This window comes from Vulpes lagopus, chromosome 12 (genome assembly GCF_018345385.1).
Source record: "Vulpes lagopus strain Blue_001 chromosome 12, ASM1834538v1, whole genome shotgun sequence".
Classification (NCBI taxonomy): Eukaryota; Metazoa; Chordata; class Mammalia; order Carnivora; family Canidae; genus Vulpes; species Vulpes lagopus.
In genome coordinates this window covers 11,869,379-11,884,455 of record NC_054835.1, presented here as the reverse complement: position 1 = coordinate 11,884,455, position 15,077 = coordinate 11,869,379, and the positions used below count along the sequence as shown (strand labels likewise).

The 15,077-nt window shown below is 50.6% G+C and overlaps 1 protein-coding gene across 3 annotated transcripts in view; it reads left to right on the top strand.

Annotated features, from left to right (window-relative positions):
• The first annotated feature begins 2,328 nt into the window (after positions 1-2,328).
• Positions 2,329-15,077, top strand: part of CAMSAP1 (calmodulin regulated spectrin associated protein 1) — a 64,249-nt gene continuing 51,500 nt past the window's right edge. For 2 of the 3 annotated variants that reach the window (XM_041724980.1, XM_041724978.1), the window contains exon 1: positions 2,494-2,765. In XM_041724980.1, the coding sequence (XP_041580914.1) occupies positions 2,606-2,765 (160 nt within the window). In that variant the 5' untranslated portion in view covers positions 2,494-2,605. The other variant, XM_041724979.1, reaches the window with a different exon arrangement.

Below are 15,077 nucleotides of genomic sequence, written 5' to 3'. Positions count from 1 at the left end.
TGAGGGTGAGAGGGTGAAGGCAATGTAATGATCTATTTATACATACATATCTATCTCACATATTGAATGAAATGTATGAATACAGCCATAAAAAAGGAAATCCTGTCATTTGGGACAACATGAGTGAACCTCCAGGGTGTTACACTATGCGAAATTAAGCACACAGAGAAAGACAAACAGCGTGTGATCTTACATAGATGTAGAATCCAAAAACCAAACTCAGAAAGAGAGAGTGGATCCATGGTCGGCAGGGGATGGGAGGTGGGGGAAATGGGAAGGTTTTTGTTAAAGGTACAAAGTTACAGTTTTAAGGTGAGTAAGTTCTGGGGATGTAATGTACAGCATGCTGGCTCTTCAATAGTGTATTGTATCCTCAAAGGTTGCTGAGAGTGAATGTTAAAGGTTGCCAACACACATGCACATACCAAAGTAACCAGGTGAGGTAATGGATGTTAACTTCCCTGACCATGCTTATCATTTCCCAAAATATACCTACATATAAGTGCTACTTATATGCTATACAGGTACCAAATCATCACGTTGTACACCTTCAGCACTTCATATAAGTGCTACTATATACTATACAGGTACCAAATCATCACGTTGTACACCTTCAGCTTGCACTGTTAGAGGTCAACTACATTTCAGTAATGCTAAAAAAACAAAACAAAACCCAAGCCCCCCTCTAAACAATTTGCCACATTTGAGAAAAAAATTATATATTATATACTATGACCAGATGGCACTTATCTCAGGAATGAAAGGCTGGTTCAATATCTGAACATCAATTGATACCATGTTAATTGAACTAATAAAAAGAGCTTACACAATCATCTTGATAATCATAGGCATTGGAGAAAACCTAGCCCACTTTCATTTTCTTTTTTTTAGCCCGCTTTCCTGATGAAACACTCAGCAAAATAGTAGAGGGGCACTTCCTCAACCTGAGAAGCACGGAAAACCCACATTTAACCTAGTACTGGGTAATGAGAGGCTGGATGCTTTTCTCCTGAATGGGAACAAGACAAGGACATCTACTCAAGGGAGTACTGGAGGCTGTGGCCAGGGACTTCAACTACGAGGAAGAAGTAAACTGACATCCAGATTGAAAAGAGGGACGAGTCTTTGTGTTCACAGTTGTCACCATCTTATATATGGGAAATCCTTAGGGATCGACTGAAACATGGTTGGAACTACTAATGTGACCATCAAGGTAGCAGGATACAAGATCAATACTGAAACCCTTGGAGTTACTCTTGACCCCTGTTCCTTACCCTCCAGTCCACACCCCCTGCCAAGGCATGGTCTCCCTGTCCTGCCCACCATCACCTGTTCCTTGACCTTGGCAGGATTGCTCACCCCCTCCCCTCCCCGTGCTCCAAGCCCCCCTACGGCTCCCCATTTCAGAGAAGGGGTCAGAGCTTACTGTGCTGACCTGCCACCGCCCCCACCCCCCCCAACCCTTTCCTAACGGTGTCTCTCCCTCCCGGGCTCTGGACTCGGTGGCCTCCCTGGGACTACGGCCGGCACTGCCGTGTCTGGGCTGCTTCTGTGCCCGCTGTGGCCGTCCCGGACGCCCCAGCCCCCGGGCCCTGCCTGGACGTCCCAGCCTGCTCTCCCTCTCCGCAGGCCCCATGCCCGGGGCTGCCCCTGCGGGCCTGGCTCTCCGCGGGTGCTTGTGCAGACTGAGGGGTCCTCGCCGTGGCTCAGGGCGGCGGCCTTCCCCGCCGGGACCCCCACTCGGGAGGCCCTCATTCCTCGCCTCCGGCGGGCTCGGGGTTCCCGGCGTCCCCGGGGTCCCGGCCCCGCGATGGTGGGCGGGGAGGCCCAGGCCACAGCGGCGCTCTCCGCGGGGGGGGCCTCCGCGGCCGCGCTGCTGGGGTGCAGGGGTGTCGCCCTCCCGAGATGGCAGTCGGCCCGTCGGGCGGCGGCTGGGGCCTCTGGGGCGGAGGAAACGCGGCCTAGACAAAGGGCTGCTGCGGGACCCACCGGGGACTGCCCGCCCGCGCCCACCAGCTCCGCGCGACCCCGCTCCGGGCGCCCGCGGAGACGGGCGGGGCCTCGAGCTGGCTCACTGCGCTTGCGGCGGGGGGCGGGGCGAGCGCGGGCCGGGGGGCGGGGCCGCGGGCTGCTCCCACTGCGCGTGCGGCGAGGGGCGGGGCGAGAGCGGCCCGGGGGGCGGGGCGGCGCGCGGCACCCACCGCGCGTGCGCAGGGCCTCGGCGTCGCGCGCGCTCCCGCCGGTTGGCCGCCTCCTCGGAGGCCGCCGCCGACACCGCCGCCCCCGCCGCCCCCGCCGCCCTCGCCCCCGCCCCCGGCCCGCGCACGCGCCCCCCGCCCCGGCCCGCGCCCCTCGCCTCGCCGCCGCCCCGGCCTCCGGGCCTCCGGGCCTCCCGGCGCCCCGGCCTCCCGGCGCGGCCCCGCAGCATGCAACAGCAGCACCCGCGGCGGTGGCGGCGGCGGCGGCGGCTGTGAGGTGAGGCCGGGGCGGGGGCGGCCTCCGGGGGGCGGCGGGGCTCGCGGGCCCGGCGCGGCGAGGGGCGCGGCGCCTTTGTTGCGGCGGAGGCCGGGCGCCGCCCGCGCTGCAGCGGCCTTTTTGTGTGCAGATGGTGGACGCGGGCGGCTGCCCGGCCGGGGAGGGCTGGAGGAGGATGGAGGCCGCGCCCGACGGCGCCGTGGACATCGTGCCCCTGGACCGCTACGACTCGGCCCGCGCCAAGATCGCGGCCAACCTGCAGTGGATCTGCGCCAAGGCCTACGGCATAGGTGGGTCGGGGCGGGGCGGGGCGGGCGGGGCGGGGGTCCGGGCCCCCCGGGGCCGCCTTTGTGCGCGGGGAGCCTCGGGAGCGGCCCGGGCGCGGGGGGTCCGCCGGCAGGTGCGGCAGGGCGCGCGTCGGTCCGGCCGCGGGGTCGCCGCCCGGGGTGGGGGTGCGGGCGGGGGCGGGGGCGGGGGTCCGGCCGGCCGGGGGCTGCTCCGGTGCGGGGGCAGAGCCTGGTCGCGCCGGGCTCCGGTCGCGCGCAGAACCTCACGCGCGGAATTCCCCAACGAGAAACTGGGTTTTACACGGATCGTGCCTAATGAGCATCCTTAGCTTCAGTTCATTTCCGTTTTGAAGAACTAGGTAACCTTGTTACTGAATCCAGTTTGTTAGGCCCTAATATGCTTAGTGGATTAAGACGCTCCTATTTCCAGCTGCCAGAATTTTACAGACCGAGTGATTCTCGGTAGTGGCTTAATGAGTGTCTGGTGCTTTTGTTTTGGGTTCCTACCCAAGAGCTCATCCTGTGTCTTCTAACCCATTTGAAGCCGGTTTTAAAATGGCCTTTACTCGGGTGAGAATGTCCCTGTTGTTGGTAGAGCGACTCCGAAGTGGAGAGCGCGCCCTTCGGGGAAGAGCAGGGTGGACCGGGTGGCCTGGCCACGGTCACAAGGACACACCGCCTGCAGTCTTCTGTGTGCCTTCTGTGTGCCGCTGTGTTTGAGGCTGGCTGTGGAGCATGCAAGGAGTGTGTTGTCCTTGCCTTTCCAGTGCTCAGCTTTGCAAGTTGTCTCTAGCTGCACAGAAATGCCTTGGGTTTCTGTGGAGTATGGTGGGGGGACCACGGGGGAGCGCTGCCCCACCCCTGAATTTCCGTGCCTGGGATAAAGCTGGGAGTTGATAACTGTGCAGAAAACTTTAGGGGAAGATGCAAAGATGAATCATTGGAGCGGCCGTTCCGGGTCTAGCAGTCCACCTAAGGGAAAGCCCCTGAGCCAGGACCTCCTGTCTCCTGTTAGCTGGGATTTTCTTGGCAGTTCACCACCTACGTGTGCCTCACCCGAGTCATGGAGTCTTGCACCTTTCCTAGCGATGTCTTCTTCGGACACTGCTTGCTTACATGATGTCTTAGTTTCTCGCTGCATCCAGACCTCCTGCTTTTCCACCGCTGTGTAGTATTTCACCAGAGGCCCGTTCACCACGCATGGGCGCTGGCAGAGCTCCAGTTCTTAGCTGGGAAGCACAGTGTATTATTCTTGGGCATGGCTTCTGGGGCATATGTGCAAGGTTTCACTCCTGTGTGTATTTTAAGATTTCATGTATGGAAATGACTAAGGTTCTGGTAATGAATGCTGTATAAGCACAAATACTTTTTAGTAAAAACCCTCTTGTTGCTTGCTTTCCAATTTCTTTAGCAAAGCAAATGCATGTTTATCTGGTTGCATTTAGCTGTGGCGTTCAGCGTGGGTTTTGTCAGTTATTTGGAATTGTGCATCTCTGCGTTGGTCTAATTTTATTTCCAGTACCAGATCTCTGTGTAATACATGCCGAGTCATCAGATAATTAATTCAGAAATTCATATTAAAACAGACCTTCCAGTGTTGAAATTATTAACGGTGGGTATTTATAGAATAGAACGTGAGTGGGAGCTGAAGGAGAGTAGACACTGTCTGAGGGTCTAAGTAAGACTGGATTGCACGTTGCTCATCAGTCATTTGGTTACTCTCCCACTGCAGCGGTGCCCTAGTCAAACACGGGGTTTAGGAGATCTGGTTTCCATTCAGTTTTGCTAAACGAGAAGTCTTCCATTCTGTACATTGATTCTGAAGGGGTCTCTTTAAGTTTACGAATTTGGGAGATCCTGATTCACATCCTAGAAGACTCACCTTGGCTCAGTTGATGTGATTGCATGTAGGTCATTGGTGTGGGGTCACAGCCTGGGTGGCCGACTCTCGATGTTGGGTACACGGTCTTGGTTTTCAGGAGAGCAGAAACGTGGGGAGGGTATTTGGTGGATAGTTTAGATTCTCACCCCCATGTTCCTCTCCTGATCCAGGGGCCTGTTCTTTGTTTCTTCTTTGATTCCACATTTCCCTGTGTCTTTCCAGGTTGGTTTCCAGTTAATTAGATGTGGTTCTTTCAACCTGCAACTTTAATGGTGAATCCGTGTGTGGGGGTGTGTGGGGGTATGATCGTGAAAGTGGCTTCAATGTTTTACCTGTACAATTGTCATTTAAGTAGCTAAATGAAACAACAGTTTTTTTTCGTTCTGTGTAGGAATTGAAAGCTCGCAGATGCTCTGAGGCTGCCTTCATGTTTTGTTTTTGCCTCTTGGGACTCCCCATGTGTCCCCCGCGGTATTCCCTGGGTCACTGTCTGCCACTTATAGTAGATAGGGAGACTTGGGAGAGCTCCCCTTGGCCAGGCCTGGTGGTGGCGTGTGGTAATACATTAAGGCTCCTCCAGCTTTCGGCTCTGCTTGCTACAGCCAAGAGCTGGGGGCTGCCTTGTACTTGTTTTCCCCCATCCTTCTTTGGGGTGACTGTTGTTTTCCTGACAGTGGTTTAATTATTTTCTGCTGAAGGTTGTTCATTTAAAAGTGTCTGCAAGGGACGCCTGCTCAGTGGTTGAGCGTCTGCCTTTGGCTTAGGGCGTGATCCTGGGATCCGGGGTCGAGTCCCGATTTGGGCTCCCTGCACGGAGCCTGCTTTTCTCTCTGCCTGTGTCTCTGCCTCTCTCTCTGTGTGTTTCTCATGAATAAATAAATAAAATCTTTAAAAAATAAAGTGTCTGAAAGAAAGAGTAGAACCCGAGGTGCCTGGCTGGCTTGGTCAGTACAGCATGCGACTCTTGATTCTGGGTCGTGAGTGCAAGACCCACCTTGGGCCTAGAGCTTAACTTACTTAAAAAAAAAAATAAATAAATAAAAAAGTAGAACCTGCTTAGCTGTAATACCTTGTGATGTCATTTTGGGTGAAAGTTGTAACAAATTTGTAAAAAAGTTTAAAGGAGTGACCTGAAGTGCCATTTGTTTTGCAGAGGATATGCTGTACAGGGGCTGCTGCATTCCTGCTTTGATTTTGGCCCATGACCTTAGAAACTTAAAGGTTTCTAGGCCTTGGTTTCAGGGGATAATGGGAGGGTATTAATTTTTGTTATCTTCCAAGGACAATGTTAAAACAACCACCTGGGAAAGTACTCAAAGGCACTGGCTGTTTGCAGACTTGTTGCTATGTAGCCAAATGGTAGTTATTTTACTGTCTGAGGAGTCCTGGAAACCAGGCTGACACTGACTACAACTCACACTGTGTGGCCGGGGGCTGAGCTGCCCAAAGCGGGCAGGGCTGGAGGGGCCACCAGGCCACGGGGTTGGCTAGAGCCCACTGTTGGCAAGGGATTGACACTCTTGCCCTCTCACTCTCTAGTAGGAGTGATCAAACCACACATTTAGAAAGCATGTTGTGGGATGGGATATCTGCATGGTGACGTTCTGGCCTGTGAGACGGTGATGGTCTCTGCGGTGGAGCTGCTGCCGTGGTCTTGTCATATGGACTGTGGGGATTGCCTGGATTCTGTTTGCTTAATGGATTTTAGCATCCACATCTCTTTGTTGTCCACTCTAGGGGTCACCACCTTGCTTGTCACAGTGATCTTTATTTTTTATTTTATTTAAAAAAAATTTTTTTTTTTTTTGGATCTTTCTTTAAAATGAACCATGGGAACATCTCAGGTCATGATCTCAGAGTCTTGGGATCGAGTCCTGTGTGGGGCTCCCTGCTCAGCTGGGAGTCTGCTTCTCCCTCTCCCTCTTCCTGCTGCTCCCCCTGCTTGTGCACACTTTCTGTCAAATAAAAAAATAAAATGAACTGTGTGCTCGGAACCCCACACTAGGGCTGTGTGAGTCTTAGTGGGGAGGTCCTCATTTGCAAGCAGATGGTCGTTTTTTTTACCTGGTGATTCACTCAGATTACTGGTTCATGAGCTCAGACTGTATTTTTTTAGTAGTCTTTTGTTCTTGGCAAGAGATTTGGGTGCTTCTGAGCTGGAAGTGACAGGGCAGCCTGGGTGCACCTGCTGGGTTTACGAGATACTGAAGGGGCCACTACTTGGCCTTTGGCATGACCTCCCTTCTGCTTGGGTGTACTGAGAGCTGCCTGGTGTCTGTGAGGTCAGGGGTCATAGTTGTGCTGATTGGTGCCCTGTTTGCAGTGCTCAGCTGCTTGTCAAATGTGTGCCAGAGTTGGAAATCTTGAAATAGTTGAAGTAGAGATCTGATCTATATTCTGTCCTCGTGGCCGTAACATGAATGAGTTTGTATTTCTAAAGCTGTACGGGTTTGCACAGATTCTCTTTCCGGTCTCAATGCCACAAGCTCAGTGTTAACCAGAGAACAGACATCTATCTCTAAGTTCAGACTGTCCTGATCCTTTAAATTTGAGCGAGCCTCAACATGGCTACTTTTACACTGATGGAGGTTAAAGTAGTGCACATATTCTTCGAAAAATTCCTTAATATTTTTTTCTTTATATTACATTTATCCTCTTCTTAGCTCACAGGCTTCTCCTGTTACTGATGTTTGTGTGTGTATGGTTATGGTACCATATGTGTACGGTGTTCTTTTTCACTTCCTGGTTGGGCTATCAAAAATCTCAGATTGCTTTTATTTTTCATTTGATATGAATGTGGCCAGGATGGAGCCAGCGTGAATGTGGCCAGGATGGAGCCAGCGTTACATGCATCTAGCCAGGGATGACCACGTAGCTGTCACGTACATTGTCGTAGTCTGCACTACACAAGGATAGGGCGTAATTTATGTGATGTGTGCTCTCCTCACTTGCTCGAAGTCCACACAAACTATTGAGTGTGTGAAGGGGAACGAACTCATGTGGCATGGCGTCAGTACCACGGCTGTCTGGAGGCCGACTGGGGAGCTGCCGGGTGGGTGAACGGGCCACAGTGGCGGTGGGGAGGCTTTGTGGGGCCAGAGGCCCTGAAGGATGGGTAAGGTGTGGGTGGCCCCTCCGGGAGTAGAGGGAGGGCGCCTGGCTGGGTCATGTGCAGGGAAAGAAGTGCTCGGCATGGAGTTGAGTAACCTCATGACAGGGTTTGTGGACTGGAATAGTAGTGATTAGTTTAGGAAACAGTCTGGGCCAGATGGTCTGTGGTGTTCCAGGCTGGCTAGGGATTTCTTTTGTGATGTGTGCCTGGGAAGGTTTTGTGTAGAGGGAGTGGTGTGACGAGAGATAGAGCCTGGCAAGATTCTTCTAGCAGGTTGGAGTGGGTGGGTGCTGTAGTCGGTGGAATATGTGGGCTGTGTCTGAGGGCATTCAGGCTGCGATGACAACGTGCCATAGCCTGGGTGACATCTGTCTCCCTCTGCTCTGGAGGTGCGAGTCCAGGATCCTGGTGCCAGCAGAGCCTGGTGTCCATTGAGGCCGCTTCTTGGCTTGGAGACGGCTGTCTTGTCATGTCCTCATGGGGCATGAGGGGCAGGGGAGCTCTCTGAGCCTCCTTATGAGGGCACTAATCTCTCCATGAGGACTCCAGCCTCCTGGCCTAATCACCGCCTAACACCTTTATCTTTGTGCTAGGTTTCTTTTCTTTCTTTTAAAGATTTTAATGATTTATTCATGATAGACACACAGAGAAAGAGGCAGAGACGCAGGCTCCCTGTGGGGATCCTGATGCAGGACTCGATCGTGGAACCTGGGGATCATGCCCTGAGCTGGAAGGCAGACGCTCACCACTGAGCCTCCCAGGCATCCCTCGTGCTAGGTTTCAGTTCATGAGTTGAGAGGATACACACTGAATCCATAGCAGAGCTGCTGCTGTTTTGCTTGACATCCAAGGCCTCGCGTAGCTTGTCTGCAGAGGGGATGAGAGTAGATGAGTGACAGATGTTAGGGAAGCAGGGCCCCCCAAGATGGGCTTGACTGATGTTGGGGGGGGTGGGGCCCTGCACAAGGCTCCCTTGACAAGAATATTCAGTCCTTGTTCTTTGGAGCTTTTCTGCTTTTAAGGTAGAAGCTCACCTCTGAGTTTCTCTTTCTGACTCCTCCCTTGGGCCTGGCCTTTTATTGTGCGTGCTGGCCTATTCTCTTCTGCACCCCTCCATGACTATCCTCTGCTCACTTCAGGCTCACTTACTGCTGTCATTTCAGTGGGCATGTGTTGTGAACTCGGGGGTCCCTGACGGGCCCCTGGGGGCTCAGGTAGGGCCTGACACACAGACACCTGTGATGCAAGACTGAGGAGACGGGTGCCTAGGAAAGGAACTGGTACTGAGGCACAGCTGGTAAGGGGAGGGTGAGGCTCCCCTGAGGGAATCCAGAATGTTCCATTCAATTCAGAGAGGCTGACTTTGTGGCCTAGGTGGTAAGAAGCTGGCAGAGATCAGGGAATGGACAGAAGCCAGGGCAAGGAGCGGGGAGGTGAGCCTGGCCCTGCAGCGGGGGTGGCGGTGCGCTGGGTGCCTCCCGCTGCCGCAGATTGGGAAGGCCAAAGCCATGGGAGAACTGCCTGGGCCTCATCTCGGAGTGCTTGGAATGGCACGTTGGTGAAGTGGGGTTTTTGACATGTGTGAACTGGGGAGCTGTGGAAGGTTTCTAAGAAGGGAGGGGACGTGTGTAAGGAGGGAAGGGACGTGTGAAACCTGCGCGCCTCAGAGAAGCCTCTGGAGGGTAGGTTAAGGCCCGTTTGGCAGGTGTACAGTGAAGAATTTTAGTTTGGACCTTTGAGAAAGTCAGCTTTGTTGAGGGATACTTTGCATACTTAGGTACAATAAAGTGCACACATTCCAAGAGTAATTTGAGGTTTAAGCATGGTCAAGTTCAGCCCTTTCCACTGACCATCTCTTGAGGTCAGTGTCAGCCCCTGTAGCCTGTCCCAGCCCAGAACCTCACTGCTGTGCTCTGGTGGTGGGGATTAGATTTGTTTTTTCTAGAGCTTTGTATACTTCCAGTCAGACATGAGCTACTCCCTGTGTGGCTCCCTTCATGCACTCGGTGTCATGGAGACTCACCCCACGTGTGCGGACCTTTTGGCTGAGTGGGGGGAGCAGTGGCCCTCTGTTGTCTGGCTGCCCACAGTGTGCTTGCTCGCTCACTCGTGGGTGGCCGCTTGGACTTTTGTCTACCAAGAATAAGGCCCCTCTGAGTGCTCACAGGCATCTGTTTCAGTTGTCTTGGGGGACACCTGGCCACGCAGTTGCTGGGTCACAAGTGTGTGTTTAACTCTCCCGCTGGTTTCCAAGGTTGGCGTGTCTGTCTTCTGTAGCCACCAGCAAAGCATCAGGGTTCCAGGTGGTCTGTGTCCTTGTCAGCACATGGCTTTGTCAGGCTTTTTAATTTTAGCCACTCAGGTGTACAGGTCATGCTATCTCCCTGTGGTTTGGTTATGCATTTCCCTGAGGACTAATGAGGAGGAATGTTTTTTACATGCTTATTGGCTATTTTGAATATGTTGTTAAGTGGTTTTTAGGTTTTGGGGCAATGTTTTAAAAAATTAAACTTTTATTTTGAGATACTTATATATTCACATGCATTTGCAAGAGATTAGAGAGGTCTTGGGCACCCTTTCCCCAGTCTCCCCTGTGGTAACTTCTTGCAGAACCGTAATTTAGGGGCCCCTGGGGTGGCTCAGCAGTTGAGCATCTGCCTTCGGCTCAGGGCATGATCCCAGGGTCCTGGGATCGAGTCCTGCATCGGGCTCCCTGCATGGAGCCTGCTTCTCCCTCTGCCTGTGTCTCTGCCTCTCTCTGTGTCTCTCATGAATAAATAAATAAAACCTTTAAAGAAAAACAAACCATAATTTAATATCACAACCAAGGTAGTGACATTGTATAATATAGACATGGAACATTCCATTCCCACCAAGACTTCTGTTGCCTTTATTTTTTTTTTTCTTTTTTCTTTTTTCTTTTCTTCTGTTGTCTTGATAGCCACCCCTGCCTCCGTTCTTTCTGCTAGTTTTGGGGTTAGTTTGCTCTTTTTCTAGTTTCCTGGGGTAGGAACTTAGATGATTAAGCTTTTTTTTTCCTTTTCTAGTGTAAGAGCTTGGTGCTATCAGTTTTCCACTTGCTACTGCCTTAGCTGCATCCCATGTATGTTTGGTATGTTGTATTTTCATTTTCATTCAGTTTTCTGAACTTTATTTCCTTTGATGCTTCTCGTTGACCCATGAATTATTTATAAATGTAATTTCCATGTGTTGAGATTTTCTTGTTTTGTCTTTTTGTAATTATGTCTAGTATGATTCTGTTGTGGTAAGCTAATACTGTTCTTTCAAATTTGTTAAAGTTTGTTTTATTGCCCGCGGTAAGGTTATTTTTGATGAATGTTCCATGAACACTAGAGGAAGTGTGTTTCCTACTGCTGTGGGGTGATATGTTCACACCACTAAGTGCTCTTGGTTGTGTGTGCAGATTTCGTTCCTTGTCGGTTTTTGTGTAGCGGTTCTGTCAGTTGCTGATAGGGGTGTTGCGGCCCTTAACTGTACTTGTCTCTCCTCTCACCTCTGTCCATTTTTTCTCCTGTTCTGAGGCTCTGTGGGTTTGGTGCATTCACATTTAGAATTGTAGGGTCTTCCTGGTGGGTTGACCCTTTTACTGTTATGTAATGTGTATCTCTTGTCTTTAGTATTTTTCTTTCTGTTTTATCAGATACTGGTACAGCTATTCCTGCTTTTGTTTGTTGGATAACAATGTTTTCGTGGTGTAACGTCTTTTATCCCTTTGTTTTCAGCTTACTTAAATCAGTGAGTTTGAGGTGAGTTTCTTGTAAACAGAATGTACTTGTACTGCCTTTACTTTTTTTTTTTTTTAAATCCATTCTGCCAATCTTTGTCTTTTACTTGGTGTACTGAGGATTTTTACATTTAAAGTAATTGTCGATAGTTAAGGCTTAAGTCTGACATCTTGTGTTTTATGTTTCTTGTTCCTATTTCATTTTCTGCCTTCCTGTGGATTACTTGACAGCTTTTTAAGATTCCATCTTGATTTATTTGTATTGTTTTTGGGTGTGTGTCTACAGTTTTCTTAATAATTGCTCTGGGTGTTAAGAGTATTTATATATGACTTAACGCCAGCTGACTGGTATTGTTTTCTCCCTTTCAAGTGAGGTGTCGAAATCCTTTTTTCCACCTTGGTCCGTTTGCTCTCCCCACCTTTATTTTTTTATTTTTATTTTTTTTAATTTTTTTAAAATTTTTATTTATGTATTATAGTCACAGAGAGAGAGAGAGGCAGAGACACAGGCAGAGGGAGAAGCAGGCTCCATGCACCGGGAGCCTGATGTGGGATTCGATCCCGGGTCTCCAGGATCGCGCCCCGGGCCAAAGGCAGGCGCCAAACTGCTGCGCCACCCAGGGATCCCTGCTCTCCCCACCTTTAAATATTATTGTCATGAGTTATCTGAGGGTGTTGGCGTTTTGGTCACCAGATATAATTTAGAAAACTCATGAGGAGGATAGTCTGTTGTATTTACTCAAATTATCTGTGTCTTTCTGTTATTCTTTCTCCCTGATGCTCCAAGATTCCCTCTTTTATAATTTTATGTCTGGAAAACTTCAATTAGGCATTCATTTAAGGTTTGCTAGAAATTAATATATTTTTTTAAAAGTTTTCTTCTGTCTAGGGGTGCCTGGGTGGCTTATTGGTTGGGTGTCTGACTCTTGATTTTGGCTTGGTCATGAGCTCAGCCCCGTGTCAGGCTCCCTGCTCAGGGTGGAGTCTGCTTTGAGATTCTTTCCCTCTCCCCTCCCTCTGCTTGTTCTCTCTAAAATAAGTAAGTAAGTAAGTAAATAAATCTCCTAAAAAATAATCAAGTTTTGCAATAATAATGTGTTTCATTTTTCCTTCATCCCTGGAGCATAGTTTCATCAGGTGTGGGATCTGGCTGACCGCTCTTCTCTGCCAGCACCTGAAAAAGGTGTGCCACTTCTGTCCTGTCTGTGTCCTGTCCGCATTGGCCCTGGGAGAGGCCCGCCGTCCCTCAAGCTCATGGCTCCTGTTTGGAGTGCGGGGTTTCTATCCAGTTGGTTCAAGGATATTTTTTTGTCTTTGATTTTCAGAAGTTAGGTTTGTTGTGTCTGGGTGTGGATTTCTTTGGGTTTATGTCTCTAGTTTTTGCTATATTTGAGAGGTTGTCAGCCATCATTTCTTCCAGTACTGTGTGAGCCCCACACAGTGTTCCCTCTTTCCTGGGGATTCCGGTGACACAAGTGTTGGCTCTTGTGTTCTCCTCCTGCAGGTCCCCGAGGTTCCACTCGTTTTTCATCAGTGTGCCCTCTGTGTGGTGTTGAGATTGGGGACTTCTGTGTCTCTGGCCACAAGCTCCTGACTGATGCCCTCTGTCCTCCCCACATCACACGTGGGGCCAACCAGCCCGTGTAGTTTGTTGCTGTTTTCCAGTTTTGTATTTGGTTGGTTCTTTTATAACTTCTTTTTCTTTGCTGAAATTTTCTCTTGTTTCAGGAGTATTTGTAATTGCTTGTAGAATCACTTTTATGATAGGTTGCCTTACAGTCCTGGTCAGATCATCCCAAGGTTCCACTTGTTTCGGTGTTGGGATCAATCAGTGTGCTTTTCTCTTTCAAGTCCTGACTTTCTGGTTCTGGGTGTGATGAGTGAGTTTTAACTGTTTTCTGGCCCCTCCACCCGCTGTGTTAGGAGCCTCTGGTTCCTGGTTACAGCAGCCCCCTGGGCAGGTGCAGCACGCAGGCCCGGGCTGCCTCAGAGTGCAGTGCTGGGATGTGTACCTAGTGTGGCTTGGGGGCTCCCTGTCCCCTGTCCCCGTTGGTGCTGCTTTCAGGAGGCAGAAGAGCTTGCTGGCGTTTCTGGAGGACAGAGCATTTCCCAGACTTGGCACTTGTATTGATGGGGTCCCCCGTGCACATGGTCGGGGCGGGGGGGATTGTGTGTGTCTCAGGGTCGGGGGAAGGAGAGTACTTCTAGGCAGGGGGCATTGTTGAGCTAATTAGTGGGGCTTCCTCTCCATCCCCCTTGGTCCCCCACGCTGGCCTGCTATGGTGGGTAGGACTCTGGGTCAGCGTTGGGCGGGAAGGAGTCCATTGGCTTGCCTTCTGTCCCCTGGCCAAGGGTCAGGAGACACCGGGTTTGGTCACCTTCTGTCAGGTGGGAGGTTGTGAGGGGTCCCGTTGCCATCTGCTCCTCCAGTCCGAGGGTCCCAGGACGGTTTGCCTTCCTTGGGCAGCCTTCAGAGCCCCTTTGGTTGTCTTGTGACTTACTTCCGAGGTTCATGGGTTTGCTTAGCAGGAGGAGTGGGGAATGGTGAGTCCGGGCCACCTTGTCCTTGGCTATAGGGCCCTCCCTCATGGCTGCTCTAAGCTTTTGTGTTGTTTTTCAGTTTAATTGGTATTACTGAGATGTTCTTTGGTGTGTACATCTCCTTTTTTATCCTGCTGGGTTTCGTGAAGTCTACAAGTATGGGAAAATCTCGTCTGGCGAAATGCTGTTCCTGTCCCGTGTTTTCTCTGCTTCCTGTGTGGGCTTTAGTCACACTTCGTGACACTTGCAGGGTCTGTCAGTGATCTTCTCCGCTGTGTGTCCTCTGCTGTACAGGCCAGTGTATGAAATGAAGCTTAGTTACTGGATTTTTCTGTTCCAGAACTTATGCTTGGTCATTTTTCTAACCTGCCAAATTCATTTTTCTTTTCCTTTTTTGTAATTTCCAAATTTGTTTCTGTCAAAGTGCTTCTTTTGTCTTTTTTTCCTTTCATCGTGTGAAGGGTGGTCAGGGGAGGCCTGTGGCTGATCCCGTCGCCACGGGTCCCGAGGGCCTGTTGCTTCATCTGTGTTTCTTTGTAGTTTGACTAGGGAGCGTCTGGGCACGGTTTTCTTCCAGTCGGTTCTGTCTGGTTTTGCGGTGCTTCTTGAGCCTGCAAATAGGTGTCTTTCACCAAATATGGGGGAATTTTGGCCATGACTTATTCAGATGCTTTTGGGCACCAGTCTGTTCTGCAGGAGCAGCTGTTAGACTTCTAATGGCCCACTGCTCCCCAAGGCTCTTGCTTCTCTTCAGTCTGTGCCTTCGGGTTGATGGTTTCATGCACATGTCTCAGCTTCACTGACCTGCTTCCCCGTCCTCTTTATTCTCCTTTTTGTTCAGTGAGTGTTTTGTTGATACATCATTTTTTTCAGACCTCAAATTTTGGTTCTTTTTTTTTTTTTTAATTTCTCTGGTGAGAACTACTACTTTTTTATTTATTTCAGGAGTGCTTACCTTGACCTCATGGAACCTGGTTATAATCTTTGCTTTGAGTCTGATAATTTTGACATCTAGGTCATCTCAGGGTTGGCATC